The sequence below is a fragment of the Mustela putorius genome, unplaced genomic scaffold, assembly GCF_011764305.1.
Source record: "Mustela putorius furo isolate JIRA1106 unplaced genomic scaffold, ASM1176430v1.1 tig00003871_pilon_pilon_pilon, whole genome shotgun sequence".
Taxonomy (NCBI): Eukaryota; Metazoa; Chordata; class Mammalia; order Carnivora; family Mustelidae; genus Mustela; species Mustela putorius.
This window is the reverse complement of record NW_025422023.1, coordinates 13740424-13758819: the sequence shown is the minus strand read 5'-3', so window position 1 is coordinate 13758819 and position 18396 is coordinate 13740424. Positions and strand designations below refer to the sequence as shown.

Below are 18396 nucleotides of genomic sequence, written 5' to 3'. Positions count from 1 at the left end.
TAGTCCAGTCATTTTAAACTCATGCATAATCTCGCTTCATCCTCACTGTCCAACTCATCTCCACCTTCTGCAAGGCATTTAAAAATAAATCCTATATATTATATTATTTATCCACAAATATTTCAGTTATTTCTTTAAAGGAACTTTAATTTTTTTTTAATTTACTTTAGAGAGAAAGAAAGTGGGGGTGGAGAGGGAGGGGTAGAAGGACAAGGAGAGATAGAACCCCAAGCAGACTCCCTGCGGAGTGTGGAGCCCAAAACAGGACTCGATTTCATGACCCTGAGATCGTTACCTGAGCCAAAATCAAGAGTCAGCCACTTAACTGACTGAGCCCCTCAGGTGCCCCAAGAGAAAAGAAAATTTTTTTTTAAATAAGTGCAATACTATGATTAGAACTAAAAATTAACAACGCTTCCTTATAATCATGAAATATCCAGTTAATAGAACTCTCAAGTGCTTACAATTTTGGAACTTATCAAGAGGTGATTACCATCAAAATTTGTGATTTGTAATGAAGAATGGTCTTCATTCATTTATAAAGGGACATACCGATCAAGTACCTAGGCAACTTGTGAAATCATTTGGGTGGAAAGCACATCTGCAAAATATTTGTAGTTTCCAGGAGCCTGTTATTTTTAGGGTCTCATGAAAATATGTGCAGTTTGTAGAGTAGCTCTAGCCACTGTGGCATCTGTTCGCAGGAGGAATGTTTTTGGCTGGTCAGACGATGGATTTAAGGTTCCACGGCTGGGCTGAGGTTATGTGGAGAGTTACTGAACTTTAGTGAGAAATGCGAAAAGCTCATCCTCACCACACCCAGGTTATGCACCCAAATTCCCAGACAATTTTTGTCTTATTTTCGGCAAAGTCTATCCTCAATGAAAACCATACAGCTCTATCCCTGGAAACACATTTTTGCCTTTGATCGGGTATTGGTTGAGGACTCAGAAGTGAACTAGCCAGACAGCAGGACATAGATGTGCATTATTACCCCATCTCTGTACATCCAAATATGTTTATCTAACCGTGGAAAGATCGCCCTGCAGATAGTATCAGAACAGAACACATGAATGTAAAATAAAATTCTCCCTAGAGTTCTCCAAACATATGTTGGAGTTGTGACAGAGAGAACTAATTTGTTAATACTTAAGGAGTTTGCTACTTTGAAGACAAATAGCTCTATGTATGATTATTGTTAAATATTGATATTAATTATTATTCTATAATCAGTAACTGGCTGATTACTCTTTTAACTGATTCATTCTGTGAAACTGTGTTTCAAAGAGCTGTAATTTCTTTTTGGAAGGTTTCCAGAAAGCAGAACTGGACTTTTTAGCAAATTTGCTGTTAGTTATTTATGTGTCTCTGTAAGGAAGGCATGTTAATGTTTCTTGGAATCATCATTTGCAAGTGGTAAACAGTTTTCAATGTACCATTTACAAAACCATAGCTCCAACCCTTGTTACGGTGGGTTGAGCAGTCTTACTTCAAGAGCTTATTCTTGACTTTTCCAGACCATCCTCTTTAAAATCCCAGGCAGAATTTGATCAGTGTGTATTAGACAGTGCTGTACTCAAGGAGAGGAGATGAAAAGCAGCACATGACCAGTCCTTATGCTTTTGATCTGCCCTCAGAAAGAGCCTGGCTAGTGCACTGGGTTTTGTAATAAAAATCACTTCATCCAATATTAATGTGGAAACAACTTGACTTGCTTGTGTGAATGAAGTCCTGGTGATCTCATTTAAACCCAGGAAATGTTATAGTCAGCCCATAATCCATCCTGTCTGATACCTGCTGTGCCCAGGTGTGGCTGTGTCTTTCCTCTTTCTATGGAATAAGGGGATCCAATGACTCTATTCTCTAGACTGGGAAGCTAAACTGTACAGGAGTCAGACAGAGACTCAGCTTTGTAGAATACACAGTGACATCCCTGCCTAGACTCAAACCATGTAGAAAACATCTAATCTAGAAAATGTAACCTAGAAAGTAGAGTTTTTATTTCTTACCTCTTTGTCCAGGGAATAGGCCCATCTCATGGTTTTTCAAATACCAAATACACACCTAGCTTAGGCTGAATAAAGGCCTTCATAAATTCCTTTTAGTTTTTAAACTTGGGAGTGGGTGTGAAAAGTGTACAGGTGTCTCTAAAATTCTAATGTGTGGGACACAATGAAGGGAGCTGGATGGGTTTGTATAAGAACTATAGACATGATTTGAAATGAATTTGGTTAAAGTCTAGAGGCATTGTCCATGATTTCTGGTAAAAATTGACATGCTCATGAGACTTAACTAATTTAACTTGGCTGGTGAGAACCTTGTTTCCTCAATTTGTTTAAGATCATAAACAAGTCAGAAATCCAATAAATACTTTGGTGGGGCATTCCATGAGGCACACACTTGGAAAAATTACTTTCGTTGTTGCTATAGTGCTGTGACTAAGGTGTATCAAGAGATGGAATCCACTTAGCATTCCACCTGTGTACCTCCAACATGTTGACAGGAAGCTGTCATGAGCTACTCTCTCACCTTCTTGCTTCTTTGCAATAATATGTCATTAAGGTGGGGTTCACTACGCAAACTATCAAATATGATCCACCAATGAGAAAAATAGTAAGAGCGAAAGGCAAAGAAAAGTTAGGAAGAAACATCTAGGATGGATTGTCACCAGCTTTATCTGATCCTCAGAAGTGCTGAGTTATAGTTTCCAAGCCACCAATAGACTTAAACAATTGCTTGAGGACAATTAGAAGCTGTGAGATCCAGTGCTGTGCTGTGAAGGACCAGTAGGTTAGCATGATCGTTCTGGCAGAGACCATTGACACCACTTAGAAATGAAAGAGCCTACTTTTCATTTTAGATAATTTATATGTGAAAAATATCATCTACAGGAATGTAATATAAAGAAGATGTCTGATTGTACTTGAAAATGTGAGTCTGAGGCTTCACATAAAATAGAAAGCCAAGTCGCTGGCTGGAAAATTATTTATCAACCACCCTCCTTTCTTCTGAAACATATCTGATGTCCTTAGGGATACAGTGCTAGATGAGAAGTGGTTTATGTAGAATGCAGCTGATTTTTTAAAATCCATTTCAAAATATATACAAAAAAGTCACCATGTAATTTCCAAGTTTTTGTAGTTCTTGTTTGTTTTTTTTTTTTTTACCATCGTTTGGTGGATGCATACTTATATGAGCATTTTTGTCAATTCGTGGTACAAATTTCCAAACAGTTTTACAACAAAACCTCATTCATTAATTCATTACTAGGCAAAATGCAGAATGCTGTTATTCCAGGCACAGTGTGACCACTGAGGATACAGAGGTGAAAGATGATTTCTGTAATCAAAGAATATAAAGAAGGCAGAGGAAGAACAGAGCATAGTCTATATCATGGTATAGATAAGCATGAGGTGTTAACAGGGAGCAGATAAAATGAAACATCCAAATCAGCTGGATGTGAGGAGCCAGCCCAGGTTTTCCCAAAGTAAAGTTACTTAATAGAGTCTCTGAACAGTGAGCTGGTTTTATTTGGATGTGAAGTAAATGGAGGAAAGGTATTCTTGGCATAAAAAAAGGAAATGTGTGCAAATGCCTAGTCCTCAGGCAGTATGGCTAACGGATGCGCAAGTAGCCCCATATAGCTGGCATGTGTAGTGCAAGTGCTGGGAAGGGAGATGGCGATCATATGTCATGGTAAGAACAGAAATGTCTTCTGTTCTTCTTTACTGTGACACAGCTGCCTCCTTCAGTTCAAACAAACAAAAACAAACAGGACAGATTTCAGATAGTATTCCAAACATAGTTCTGGAAACTTTTTAGCATTGTATGGGAGGGAAGACAAAATTTAAGAAAAGTATAGGATTACAGATCAGTCCTAGCAAAATTGTCTAAAAACTCTATTAGCCATTGGGCTAGTGATTTCTATTCCATTTGTTCACCTAGACTTCTGACAATCCAATAGCCCTGGGGTTGTACTGAGGTGGTAGAGCTCTCCCCCAAGTCCTCGGGGCCAGGTGTGTTGTGGGAGTGGTCCTCCCTTTCCTAGTTGAGCTCCACTTCTCTTTCCCACCCTCCCTCCCCTGTCTCACATTTTAAAGCTCTGTATTTTCCACGGAGTATGGAATGTGAGCCAGACACAGAGGTGTTAAAAAGCGTCCAATGCCAGTACATCTGGGGATTCATAGTAATGAACATGGGCCAGCGAAGGAAGCAGCAGAGATACAGAGGAGCATACTCGTTGCACAGGCTAGAAGGACAGAGGGATGGAGGGGAAGGGACTTAAAACTGGAGACAGGATTTCATTTTTTTTTTCCATCTAGTTACAAATCATCTGACCTCCCTTGCACTGTGGAGAATGTGCTGGTCACCACAGCAAAGCAGATGTATGGGATGTGGGTGGTGTGGGGGACCAACGTCTTCAATATGTTTTCTTTGGGATTACTAACACATTGAATATGTCATCACAAGATGTACCACATTTCTGAGGCTGATATTTGAACACTAGGGTCACACAAACCAAAGAATCTGTCATCTGGCTTATAATTTCCTCCCTTTCCAATCCTGTAACAAAGCATTTAAATAGAATTTTTCGATATAAGTAGATTATACACCAATGAGTGATGTCTTTATGCCACGCTGTTTGCTTGAATAAGTTCCTCTGTCCTTTTGTGCTGACCTTCTCTTCCTTCTTCCACACAGTAAGAATTTAAATTAGTTCATGGGGGTGGAAGGCTGGTAAGTAAGAGCACGTGTGTATTGAGATATCGATTGTTTTTTGGAAAAGCATTTTATTTTAATAAACAACATGTGGTCACATAATTGCTATTATCAGACCCTAAAAATAAAAGTACTCTCCAAGCTGGGGCTTTTGAAGCCAATCATCTTGCAAATGTCTGAAATAAATGAGTAGCCTTAGCTCTTGTAATTTCACCCATCAGGAAGTCAGACAACTATTCTACCCAGATGCTTTAACCCTTCTGTTATGTTAGAGAACCTGAGACTGGTTCCAGCTCTCTCCAACACAGATTGACCTGAACTTTGGAGCCCAGAAATGATGATATGAGTCTATTTAGTGTGTTCCTCTTGTGAATTTCTATGTGAGGCCTGTCCCATTAACTGAACATGCCATAAAACTCAAAATGAAACCTGGGCATGGGGTACAGATTCTTAACCTGTTTTATAGGCTATATAAATATTAGCTTGAGATAACTAGAGAAGGACTCAAGCTGGGAAATGGGAAAGAATTGGGATGGGAAAATAATGGATTAAATGACTTCCATTCCTTTCTTTTAGTAGCAGATAAGTTGGCTTATCCAAAGCTCAGGAGTTAAAGTCCTTCCCCCAGCTGCACATGTAACTTGTATTTAGTCCCTCCATATGTCACTAGTGTGTCATGTCCTAATGACTCCAGTCCAAGACACTTCACACATTTTCTTCCACATGGCAGAGACAGAAATAGATGAGTTATTTAGGCAGTGTTCTTGTTAAATTTGTGAACCACTTCTGCATTACTTTTTTCCCCTTTCTTTTTCAATAATTTCTTTTAAGATTTTATTCATTTATTTGTGAGTGAGAGAGAGCATGTGCAAGTGCATGGATTGGGGAGGGGGGCAGAGAGAGAGGAAGAAGGAGAAGAAAACTTCAGCTGAGCTCGGAGTCTGATGCAGAGCAATCCCAGGACTCTGGAATCATGATCTGAGCTAAAGGCAGATACTTAACTGAGTCACCTGGGTATCCCACTTTTTTAATCAAAATATTTTTAGTCAAGATGATCTTTGTGTCTGTCATGATTTAGTAAAGCTCTTGCTCCAACCCTCTGGAGAATCACGTTGGGCCATGCTTCTTCTCAAGTCCTTGCTTCTCTTCCCAGCACACCTTGAGGGAAATGATGCGGCCTGCCTTCTTGTTCATGACTCTAAATTTGAATGGTAACATTTTATATTTTCAAGCAATATTTATACAGAGCTTAAAATAGTTCTTAATTAAGAACTGAGTGTTTTCACCACGAATGAATATTGAGGATTATATTTTGTTGTCACTTTTCCATCTTCCCAACCATAAAAGAATGAGCTTTTCAATTTTATTAGCTTCTATCAACGGTTTCCTCAAAATCAGAATACAATGTGGCAAGTGGCCATTTGATGATTAGTCTAGCCTAATTCCTAGTGGAGATGGAAGAGAATTAAATGAGATTGGAGAAGTATATAGTTTGATGTTCTATATTAAATGAATAACTTTACTTCAATTAAGTAATTGAATATACTTCAATTAAGTAATTGTTGGAACAATGGATTGTTTATATATAATTTAAACATACTAAGAGTCTGATTCTGCTGATAAGGTGATGTCAATAAAACAAAACAGAAAATTTTTAATTAAGAAACTTCAGTCGGATTCTTGATATTCTTGCACGAAATTTTGCCTCTAGGAAACCCAAGTTCTTCCAAACCTTCCTACTACAAAAACTATGAAACATAAATTAGCAAGGAATAAGAAACTTTACCCTGAATCTCATGAGATTAGTTCTTTTAAAAATTATAATTTTCATAGATAATATAGGCATCTAGTGCAAAGTAGAAAATGTTTAAAGGACTTCACATGGAAACTAAAATTTTCCTCTTTTCTCAGTTCTCTGTCCTACCTTCCCATGGGTAAATTCTGCTATACATTTCTTGGGTTTTCTGAAGTAATACATTGGATGACTTTTGTACACACACACACAAAAACACACATATGTGTGTGCATATATACACACGCACTCACACACTCATTAACCTATATCTTCACTGGATTTTTATTCTCATTTATAAACCATGATATTACAAGTGAAAAATGGCTCAAACTCATGTAACATCTAAAATTCCCAAGTGTTTACACTTGGGCTCAGAAATAGTTACTAACACAGACTATTCTGTAATTGTAAGGAAGGTCTTTCATAAACAACAATTTGAAAGTATGTTAAGTTTTCATAACTGCCCGGGCATCAGTATTTGAATTTTGAATATGATTTTTCATGAGAAAGGGAATTTGATGCTCTACAAGAAATAGGAAATAAAAACACACATCATCTATTTATCATACTTGATATGGGGAGGAAAAGTACTTGTTTTGTAAAGACCCACAGGATACAAGATGCAAAGAAAACTGCAAAGCTGTGTATTGCCAACAAGACACAGGTGTATACCACATGAGGATACGAAACAATCCAGCCACAATGCGTGTGTTGACAGCTCTGAGGCTACACTGTGTTTCTCCCAAAGTGCACTGGTGTGTTTGTTATTTGTTACTTTATTTTTCCATATAGTTTCAGAAATTCTCAAGCCTATTCCTAAGCACAGTGGCTACGTAGTAGGAGTAAAGATGAAGCTGTCAGAAAATAGTTGTCAGTGAATCTCTTACTTAGATTCATGTGTCAGGGAACCAATTTTCCACTTAGACCATGTCTATCTGAAAGATAATATTGAGTCCATATCTCATATGGACCAGACATTTTCTGTATGAGATATATACAAGAGGCATCCTTAATCTTTGCAATAATTCTATAGAGCAGTGTTTCCCTATCTTACCTTATCTATGATCACCAGGACAGTATTTTATTAATAATACAGACTCCTGGATCATATCCAGTTCTACAAAATTAGATTCTCTGTGAGAAGAAGTCTGTGAGTAAATAGTTTTTAAAGAAACCCTGTGAGATTTTAAAGATTAGGTAAGTAGGGAAACGCTGTGGAAGGTAGGAATGATATCAGTCCTACTTAGGAGGAAACTGAGACTCTGTTAAGTAACTTAAAACAGTGAATAATTCAAACAGCAGTATGACTCCAAAATTCTTCCTACCACGCTACCTTTCTGAAGGTCATGAAGTCAGGAAAATGTGTAATGCTACACTGAAAATTTTATATCGTAGACATTCAAGCCTGGATTTTGAAAAAAACAAAACAAAACAAAAACAAAAACTTGAAATTGTGTGGCTTCTTCCTCTGCTTTGGTTAGAGCAATTATACTCCACCAATAGCCAAATTATAAAAGTTTTTATAATTATATGTGGAGGATAAAGGGCTCCAAGAATTGCTGCAAAAACACTTCCAAGATGCTGCTTTTTGAACATGGAACAGAAGTATTTTTGTCCTGTCTATTCCAAATGAGGGGAAAATGGGTCAAAAACAAGGGGAAAAAAATCAGTCAAACTAGAAGGTGTTGATTTCTCTAGATGCTGAGACTGTGTGGAAAGGGTTGGCTTTGCCCATTGCCCCATGATCAATAGCAACAATGTACATGTTACAGATGAGAATGTGTTCTGTGTTCAAAGTAGAGAATTCCCAGGAATCTCCTTGCAGCTTAATGAGATACAGAGAACAAGGCAGAAAAACCCAATTTAGGGAGGACCTTGCCTTGATTTCATAGAATTATTGTTTCTTGGGATTTCAGTGAGGCTCTCTGAATACACTGGGGAAGTTAATGGACCACTGGCAGAGATCCATCTTTCCTAACTTATGATCCAGGCAGCATGAGCAGAATTCTCTCAGCTCTGGACTTCCATGTCAAAAACCAAATATCTAACAACCCTAGCCCTAAAATGAATATGTGGAAAAGGTACTCAAAGGTTTTCCATGGTGTGCACAGCATGAATTGTTTTCAGGAAATCAATTTCCATATCCTTAACTCCCATGATTTTTTTTTTCTTAAAGTTGTCTGGGAATGTGCCTGTGTTTACAATAAGTCTTTTGCCATTTTATGTGGAAAGAAAGGCAAAATCGTCATGCATTCCAAATCTTGATATACTGCATTAACCAGCAGTATAAAACCTTTTATAGATGACAGACTAAAGTAAAATTTGCAGTTTGGGTTTTAACAAAGATGTTCTTAAAGGTTGATTAGGATATCCTAAACACATCTTTCCTTGTCTTGTCATTAATTCTTTAAAAGAATTAATGTCCTGGCTGGAAAATTCTGGATACAGAGTTGTGATGACTTGTATATTTTAAGAGTTAACAAGACGTTTTCTAAAACCAATTTTTCTAAGAAAAATATCCATGGCTGTGTTGTGACTTATAGTAGAATCAGTATGCATTAATCAATCAGGTAGGTAAAAGCTATTTTTTTAATCATGTCAAATTACTGTGAATTTCACCTTATAAACATATTCATAAAACAAACTAAAATTATGCTGAAAAATTTTACATGTCAAATGTATGAGAGGATATATACTATTTTAGGGATGGTTCAGGGAAAATGTTTGTAGATCACAGAACTGGTTGTGTCTGGATTGCAGCTGGTGTTCAATAAATAAATAAATAAATGTTCGATAAATAAATCCAATAAATAAACAATTATTGGATATTGAATGAATACCCAAACAACCGCCTTAATGAACCCATGGCACATATCTGGAACATCATGAACTATCTGAACTTCTCCCATCCAGTTTAATGAAGCTCAATCCTCCTGGCCTTATGTTCAGGAATCCTCCAGGATACACCCTTATCCCCTATAGGTAATTGTGAACAAAGAGAAAGATCCCATAGCACAGCCTTTGGCATGTAGTATACAACCACACATTAGCCAGATTGAGTTCTATGCCCCCACACCTCTGGAAGCTGCAGTCTTAAGGTTTGACTTTGAAATCACTACCTTAAAGGATAGCAAACCTTGCATATACATTGAAACAGAGAACTATCATATGGAACGTCAGAGCAAGAGAAGTTAATCTTTTCTTTAAGGACCTAGGGGAAGCCAGTCTGATGGCGTCAATTTCCCAATAATTGTCAACCTTCTGCTATGTTTTCTTTGAGACCCCAGACGTGCTAGTCCTCAGCCCTTTGCTGCTACCTCCTATCCACTCGCCCCGAATGTTTTTCATTCCCACAGCTGGGTTGTCCCCCTGCAGGCTTTCTTCTGCCTGCCCAGCTGATGATGTTTTTCTGGCTCCAGAAAACTTCCGATTGTTACAAACAGTGCTTGCGGGGACAAAGGATTGTCCCGATTAAAACAATAACAACAAAACTAGGACGGTCTTGCAAGAATCCGGATGGGTGGCCAGCCCACATGAACACTATGTGATGTCTCTCTCTCTCTCTTTTTTTCTCCTCATCATTAAACAGGAACAAGGTCATTATTTTGAAAACTCAGGAGTTACACTAAGATTTTAGTTGTGACTAAAGTTTTGTGCTGTGACCAAAGTTTTGTTCAGTAGCTGGTGCTGCTGAGATCCCTAAAACAATTTTTTTCTGTGTCATTATTCTTAGGGGTCTGATTCTGTCATCATCACATCTGTATGTTTAAAGCAATGGGCAGCCCTGAAAAATTAGAATAAATTTCACCCCGAATCTTAATCTTAAATTAGCTGGTCTTTTTCTTCCTGCAGTTTTGAGAATAATTGAAAAAAAAAATGGGGGGGCTCAACTAGTTCAAATAAGATGGAGTTACATTTCATTTTATTTCATTCTTTAGAATATTATTTAATTATCACTAATTGCATGATGGGCCTTTACTTGTAATTCTGATTACATTGAGTTTAAGGGGCACAAAACTGTTGTCAAGAAATGAAACGAGAAAAAGTTGTTTACAGTATTTCCCGTGTTGTCCGCCAGTATTCTCTGTATCCAACAGCTGCACCAGGACATGTTGTTGGTATTTGGAGGCTTCTAGAGAGAGAAGTGGCCAAGTTTATTTTTCTCATCTCTGAATTTGGCACACAGGTCAGCACTGAAAACCCCTTATCTATGTGTGGTTCAGACTGTCACGATTTAGTTCTCTTCATCACCATACCTTGTAGGGAGGCCAGAAAGCCAGGGCAGGACCCTGAATCCCCACCTTCTCTGCTTCTGAGCACATAGTACTTATCTGCAGAAGTTACTTGTGCTCTCTTTATTTCATTGCTAGAAATTTAAATAATGATTCAACATTAGTACAGAGGAATGGATATAAAAAAAATCCTTTATACTAAAAAGAAATGCTCATGTTTGATGGACTTTATTTTTAAGCTGTGCCCAATGCATTCACTCTTTTTTTAGTTCATGTCTAACTAGTGTTGCTATTTACAGAAATCATTCTATTTTTAGCCTAGAAAAGGGTTTGGCAAAACTTCTTTGTTTTTTGGCCTGATCATGGACAGCTCTCATATATTCTTAATTCATGGCCCATCATCTGCTATTATTAGGTATCTCAAATGAACCCATCTCCTAAGTGTGACTGAGGCTAAGTCACGAATGATTTTTGCGTCAAGGCAAGTATTCTGGATGCTCATGCTGCCCAATGTCACCTTTCCTCAGACTGTTCATCTAGACAAGTCAATGGAGAACCATGCAAATTCACTATTAATAATTGCCATAGCAAGTAAAAAAATTGGTCTTCTTACTAATTTACACAAATAAGTAATAGGGAAGCATATTATTGCTTTCGTTAAATGGAAAGTTAGACTAAGATACTCAAATTCATTTTTTGTATGCCATAAAACCTTCATCAGATGGGAAAAGCAACAAGCTTTTGAGGCTAAAGTAAGCAGAAAATAAAGATTTTTCTATGGGAAAGTTTCTGAATGGCACTTTTATTAATATGTATAATTGCCTTCAGTGGCCTATTAATGCCATGGTCTTCACTACTTCAGAATCATCCATAACTACTTTAACCACGTACTTCCTCTCCATTCTCTCTTTCTCTCTCTCTCCCTCCTTCCCAGGCTACCTCCCTCTTCTCTTGCCTGCTATGAAAGCATTTCCAGACATTTTAAGGGGAAAATGTGGGAAGAAACTAGCAAGCTGCAGAGAACTCATCCTTGAGACGAAAATGTCTTATTTAAAGCTCTTTATTAAAAAATAATGTATTAGGCTGAAAATATGAGAACTGCTATTAATGGTTTAGATCCATATTTTCCCATGTTCTGTGTTTTGTTGCTAATTGTTATGCCAAAGGAAGTTATATGGCTCAGTAGATCTGGTTTGGGAGACCACGATTTCAGAAGGTGAACGCTCCTGTCTTCTTTGCTTTCCCAAAGACCTGCTTCAATCAATTTGTCTTATCATTTACTTTATTCATATTTGAATGCTGTTTATTGGAGCAAGGAGTTTCATAAGCATACTAGATGCCATATAATATAAACTTGCATTTTGATTATTAAAATTTTATTTCAATAGTCAAAGAATTGCTCTCAATATTATGTCCTGGGATTGTATTTCAAGTGCAAGATCACATTAACGATAATCTTTTATCACATAAAATTCTGCATTTTTTTCTGCCTGTGTCATTTCTATTTAAATTGGCTTTAAATAAAACTACAAAAATATCATAATAACACTGTATTTCCTCTAACATATTTTATCTCTTAGACCAACTAAGCTTTCCTCGGAAATACTTGTGAGAATTTTACTGTGATCCCGTTCAAACAGAGGACATACATACATACATATGACTTTTTTGCAATATCATCTGCATCGAATATTTCCTTTTACAAAAAAATATTTTATTTATTTATTTTAGAAAGAGAGAGAGAGAGAGAGAGTGGGAGGAGGGGCAGAGGAAGAGGGAGGGGCAGAGAATCTAAAGCAGACTCCATGCTGAGTGTGGAACAAATAGTGGGGCTCAATTTCATGACCCTAAGATCATGACCTGGGCCGAAACCAAGAGTCGGATGCTCAACCAACTGAGCCACCCAGGTATGCCATGCATCAAATATTTTCCATTTCAAGCATTTCCCATTTCCCACAAACTGAGAATGGGACATTAATGATGTATCTTCTACAATTTTCTGCAAAATGAACTGCTATTTTTAGCAAACAATGTGTTTGCTACCTTATAGACTATTGTTTTTATTTTATTTTTTTTTTTAGGAATGGAATTAAGTATTATTCTGTATTCAGAATCCCTTGAAGATTTGTTGTTTGTGTTGCAAATTGCTCATGATGTTTTAGGTAACACATGCGTATTTCCATTGAAAGAGCATGACCCATTTTTAAGGAAGCAAGAAAAAAAACTTGTAAGACATCAAATGTTTCTTGCAAAACAATTTGATGAAATAAATGTAAATGAATCAGAAACATGTGAATTGTATTTCACTTAAAATTAATGGGTTTAACTGTGAAGGGAGTAAAGTGCTTGGGGGAAAGAGTGTGGCAAGGCGGGAAGTGACATTTGTTTTGTTTTCATCAGTCTTGGAATCGTGAAAAATGGACCAATATTCTGAATTTAACCTCATTCAGATTCTCCATTAAGCCTAATGATGGAGATCCAGAATGGGACAATAATATGAAAATTCATTTTATAGCTTTATTTGGCTACAATTATAATGTAGGCATCAAACATGACCACCATATAATCCTTCAAAAGCGCTTGCAGCTCGAAATTTGTGATTTTCCTCTTGTAATCAAGCTGAAAGTGTATTTTCCTCTCCGTCGAATATGTAGTCTTCAACCTTACATATCAGCTTCACATTTATTTCCTCTGTTAAGCTGATGAAGATCTGATGGAAACAAAAAACATGGGGACACTGAATGTAGCCACACATAGTAGAAGGGTGGGAGGCAGGAGGAAGAGAGTTAAGAGAGGGAGAAAAAAAGGGAAAAGAAATAGACAATGCATGCAGGCCTAGGTCACCAGACCTCATTTCATAAGCAAAGCACTCAAATCCCTCTAATTATTTGAGAGTCACGAGAACTTTAGCCCATAGGTTTGCATTCATACCATTTAGGCAGGCTTAAAAACAACTACATAGCTTCTTTTTACTTTTTGTATTTTTCAATTAAAAAAAAAATCCATTACTCTGAAAACAGGAAAGAACTACAAAAAGAAAAGAAAAACAACTTATAAATGTCTCCCTGTCAACATGCTTCAAAATATCAGGAAGTTTGATGTGTGGCATGGCAGTTCAATTTCTCAACTCCGTCTCTGCAGACAGGGGCATTTTGAGTGTCCTGAACACTTCCAAGAGGCAAGGAGTACATAAGTGGAGCATGTATTTTTATTTTGGGAGATCATCTAGGGTACTGTTTAAGTAGCCTCACTGGGTAAGAAATGGAGACACTGGGTTCTTTGTGTATAAATTGAAGGCGCTGTAGGCCCTAGGGCTCTTTTTGTATATAAAGAGCCTTCCTTTTCATTTCCTGAGAACACAATGCCATTGGAGTTGAGCATTTCCCTTACCACTCAGAACCCCACTGCTGCTCACCCCCTGCATTTGGAATAAGGATCCTGCTCCTTGATTTCTTTGTGCCAAATAGCTAGTTACCTCAAACAGTTCTAGAAGTGGTTCTCTGCCATGATCCTCATGGGTAGAATTTGTGGAGAGTCACTCTTAATGTATTTGTTCCCTAATGAGGCAGGAGATGTGTTTTAGCTTCTAGCACAGTCCTTTGTTGTTTTATTTAAACTTCTTCTCATCCAGTTTAGTAGAGGAAAAACGGAATAGTGAAGCTGTTTCACTTACACCATAAATCAGTGTCATTATTACAATTACAACTATTTCTGAGCCCCCAAAGTTACTCTTAAAAGCTCTACAGACTCACACAAAATATAAATCCCAGCTCCAAAGTTGTGTCTTCAAAAATACTGGAATGGCATCAACTCTTATCTTTGTCCCCACCAACAATCAATATTTATAGGGTCCTTGATGAAGGAAATGTCTCTATGTAGGATCTGTGCTCAGACATGATCTCAATGGCACATTTCCTTTGACGAGAAACATACTGTGATGTATTTCCCACCATGATTTCCTGCACGGACTTTTCATAAGTGTGACGGAATCTAATCTACTTTGTGTTTGATGTTGTTGTTGCATTTTCTGACAGGCCTACCCTTGTAGCAGTGATAAGGAATGTGAAATTGGGAGATATTGCCACAGTCCCCACCAAGGATCCTCGGCCTGCATGGTGTGTCGAAGGAAAAAGAAGCGCTGCCATAGAGATGGCATGTGTTGTCCCGGGACCCGCTGCAATAATGGTAAAGATCTAGTTCCGTGTCAACAGGCCTCTTTCTTTTTATGTAGGAGGCACGTCTAGCTAATTCAACTACCTTCTCCTTACCCAGACCCCTGAAATGCAAGGAGCCTTTCCAAATTGGCAGGGATTGGATCATGGTTTACATAGGTGTATAGTTACTTGGATTACCTCCCCAATTCTAGTTTTCCTGGGCTCTGATCTCTATTTCTACATTTTATATTCTATGGCAATCTAGGATTTGCCATGCTGAAGTGTTTTATGTGAGCATCTAAGTGAATACATGCAAGAAGAGCAAAGTACCTGCTGTGATTTAGCAATACGGTGGTGAGTCCTTCCAGGTCCATACCTTGACTCTTATATTCAGGGTGTCTTCTTTTAAAGGCCCCACCTTGCACCACACTCATAGTAAAGGAGTGAGTGGTTCCTCCAAACAGAGACACAGGAGTCTGTTCCTCAGCCTTTCCATAAACAGGACTTCACCCAGTCTCAATGAATTTATAGGGAGAAAATTCAGCAATAATGGTGAAATGACATCATCATTTCATCAATGATTCAAGGACAACCCAGGATAAAACCATTAAAAAATTACAGAAGGTGATCAGAAACATAAACATAGTCATATAAACCAAGATAATCAGACTTCTGGCTGTATACATGCTCCTGACCTCTGGGCAGAGTCCTGTTGAAAGTACCTGGGACAGGTGAAGGGAAGAAGACCTCATGCCATTAGAGATGTTTATAAGGTAGAATAAGGTTATATTTTTGATGAACAAAGGAAACGGAATCCTGCAGAGGGATATCTGGTCAGACATTTTAAAAGTACAAAACGTTAATATTAATTTAATACTAAGTTATTATTTTAAACACTTCACATGTATTCACAACTTAATGAAGTATTTTTATTCCTATTTTTGCCCGCAGTCACTTGGTCTTGAGAGAGACGAGATTCAAATTAAGGAAGCCTGACTTAGGTTCAGAGATTTAATTCTATTTCATGTTATGTAATATGATTCAATATTATTTATGTAAATAAGAGAATAGCTGAATGAATAGAGGATAGATAGATGACAGGTAGATAGATAAATAGATAAGAGATAGCGTCATACCTCACATCAGCACAATGGCTGGATAAGCATCGGACTTATAGAATTGAATCAGTCTAATCACTTATTCGCTATCTCCAGGCATCTGCATCCCTGTCACTGAGAGCATCTTAACCCCTCACATCCCAGCTCTGGATGGCTCCCGACATAGAGATCGAAACCATGGTCATTACTCAAACCACGACTTGGGATGGCAAAATCTAGGAAGACCACACACTAAGATGTCACACATAAAAGGTAGGAAATCTGTAATTCTATGCTTACTTTTTCTTGTTTGAAGAGAAGTAGAATTAAAATATTGATAATTCATTGCATTGGTTTTAGAAAAACCAATTACAGCCAGTTACTTTGTTGGTAAGATTTTAACTGAATTTACTAGTTATTAATTTTTTAGGATGCTGGAGGTTTCTAAGAGCTGTGAAATTGTTAGGAAATATATATTATGAAAACTGCAGCACCCTTGATCAATCATGCCATTTTCTAAGCAGTCCTCCCTTTAAATGTTTGCAGTCATATGATTACATTCCTAAGCTTTTGAATCTTTTTATCACCTTTACAGAAATTTTATTTCACTAAACAACCATGTAATACACTATTTATAGACCAACTTATCAAAAATGATTGGTTTCTAGTAGGATTATATGGTCATAAAATCTCCTTACTTGCATCAAAATATTTGAGAAGCCTAATCACTAACAGTAAAATTTGAAAGCATGAAATTATATACTAATAGTAAAACATTGAAGGCATGAAATACATCTATCTTTAAAAGAGGCTTCTTTCAAGTGTATTCTGTGGAATATCACTCCTTTAAGACATTCTGCAAATAAAAGTGTGCTGTGTTCAAGAGTTTTGTAATAATGCATCTCCCAGTTTGGGAACTTTATATAATTGGTATATTGAGGGCTCTGAGAAACCCAGCAATGAGGAAAACTGGATAAGGTTTTTAAACACCGTGTGTCCCCATGCTTCTTGACCACAGAAACATTTCCCCACATTTTTATGTTCTGCAGAGCTAGTGTGCTATAGAATACCTGACCTATTAGCCAGATCTGGAATAGTAATGTTGACAGCTCCTCTGCAATTATCCCTTGTCTATGCTCCCTAAAGACCTATGTCTTTACCTAGTCTCCTATTTCTGCTTCACCAAATTCACATGCATTTGTCACTACACGAGTATCCTTCCTTATTCCAATAGATGGCTATGTCACAGTACAGTTTCAAATTTACTAATAATTTTATATAGTTTTATGTGTAATTTTCTGATGGCAACTAGGAAGAACTCTTATGACAATGGCTAGTGGGTCGTGTCCATTTCCCACAGTGGGACTGGTTCCTTCTGGGATGACAGATAATCCTTTAGACCAGGGTTGACACATTATGGCCTGTGTGCCAAGTCTGTCCTACTGCCTGTTTTTGTAAAACAATGTTTTGCTGGAATACAGACTTGCTGATTCATGTAGGCATTACTTATGTCTGCTTTTGTGACAGCAGAATTGAGAAATGACAGATCATATGGCCTAAAAAGCCTAAATATATACAATCTGGCAAAAATACAGAGAAGTTTATTGATCCCTTCTTTATATAGGTGACACATCAACCCAGCTGTGATGTGTGTTTGCTCTTTGCTGACTTGGCCATTTTTTCTGAATTAAATATCCAGATTTGTTCTTCCACATGTTTAAATGATGGATTCTTGGTTGACTCTGGAGGTGCTTGCCCTTTCTCTACTCTTTTCTGACTCACAACTTTTTAGAGACTGAACGGTACTAGACCCCCTGTCCGGAGGGCCTTTGGGATTCCAGTCCCAGCTAGCGATTCCTGGCCCCAGATGCTGACATGACCTTCACCTTTGGATCCTCCATTCTGAATGTGGTAGTGGCTTCCTGCTCTGTTGCTTTACCATCCTCTGGTCCTTCTTAGCCCTGCGACCACCTGCATGCCTACTCTCTGCATTAAACATCTTCCGTCTTAAGTTTCTGTTCTCCTGGCTAGACACTGATGCAGGCTTTTAGGCGTCACTGAGAATTTCAGCATTCTCCTTGAAACAGTTTATTTACACCTTCCAAGAAGGTATCACATTAATTTCCTTTAAAGTAGTTCTCTTTATTTATTTTTCATTCACCTCATAAACAAAAATGATCAGAGAAATATCTAAGAGCAGACCATGCCAAAGTAAAGAGAAGTCGAAGCACAGTCCTAGCTCTTCATGAAACTTGATATTCAGACGGCAACTAATCAAAATAGACAATAATGGATTGACATGATTAGAGGGAGAATCAAGTGATAGAAATCCGAGACTTTCCATCATAAATGATAACTTCATGGAAGACAGTACAAGTAAAAGTATTGTATGTACCTCT

At 37.6% G+C, this 18396-nt stretch overlaps 1 protein-coding gene across 1 annotated transcript in view; it reads left to right on the top strand.

Annotated features, from left to right (window-relative positions):
- Positions 1-18396, top strand: part of DKK2 (dickkopf WNT signaling pathway inhibitor 2) — a 100355-nt gene that overhangs the window by 79483 nt on the left and 2476 nt on the right. The window contains exons 2-3 of the mRNA XM_004748116.3: positions 14781-14931; positions 16115-16270. Of these exons, the coding sequence (XP_004748173.1) occupies positions 14781-14931; positions 16115-16270 (307 nt within the window). The remainder of the gene's footprint in view (positions 1-14780; positions 14932-16114; positions 16271-18396) is intronic.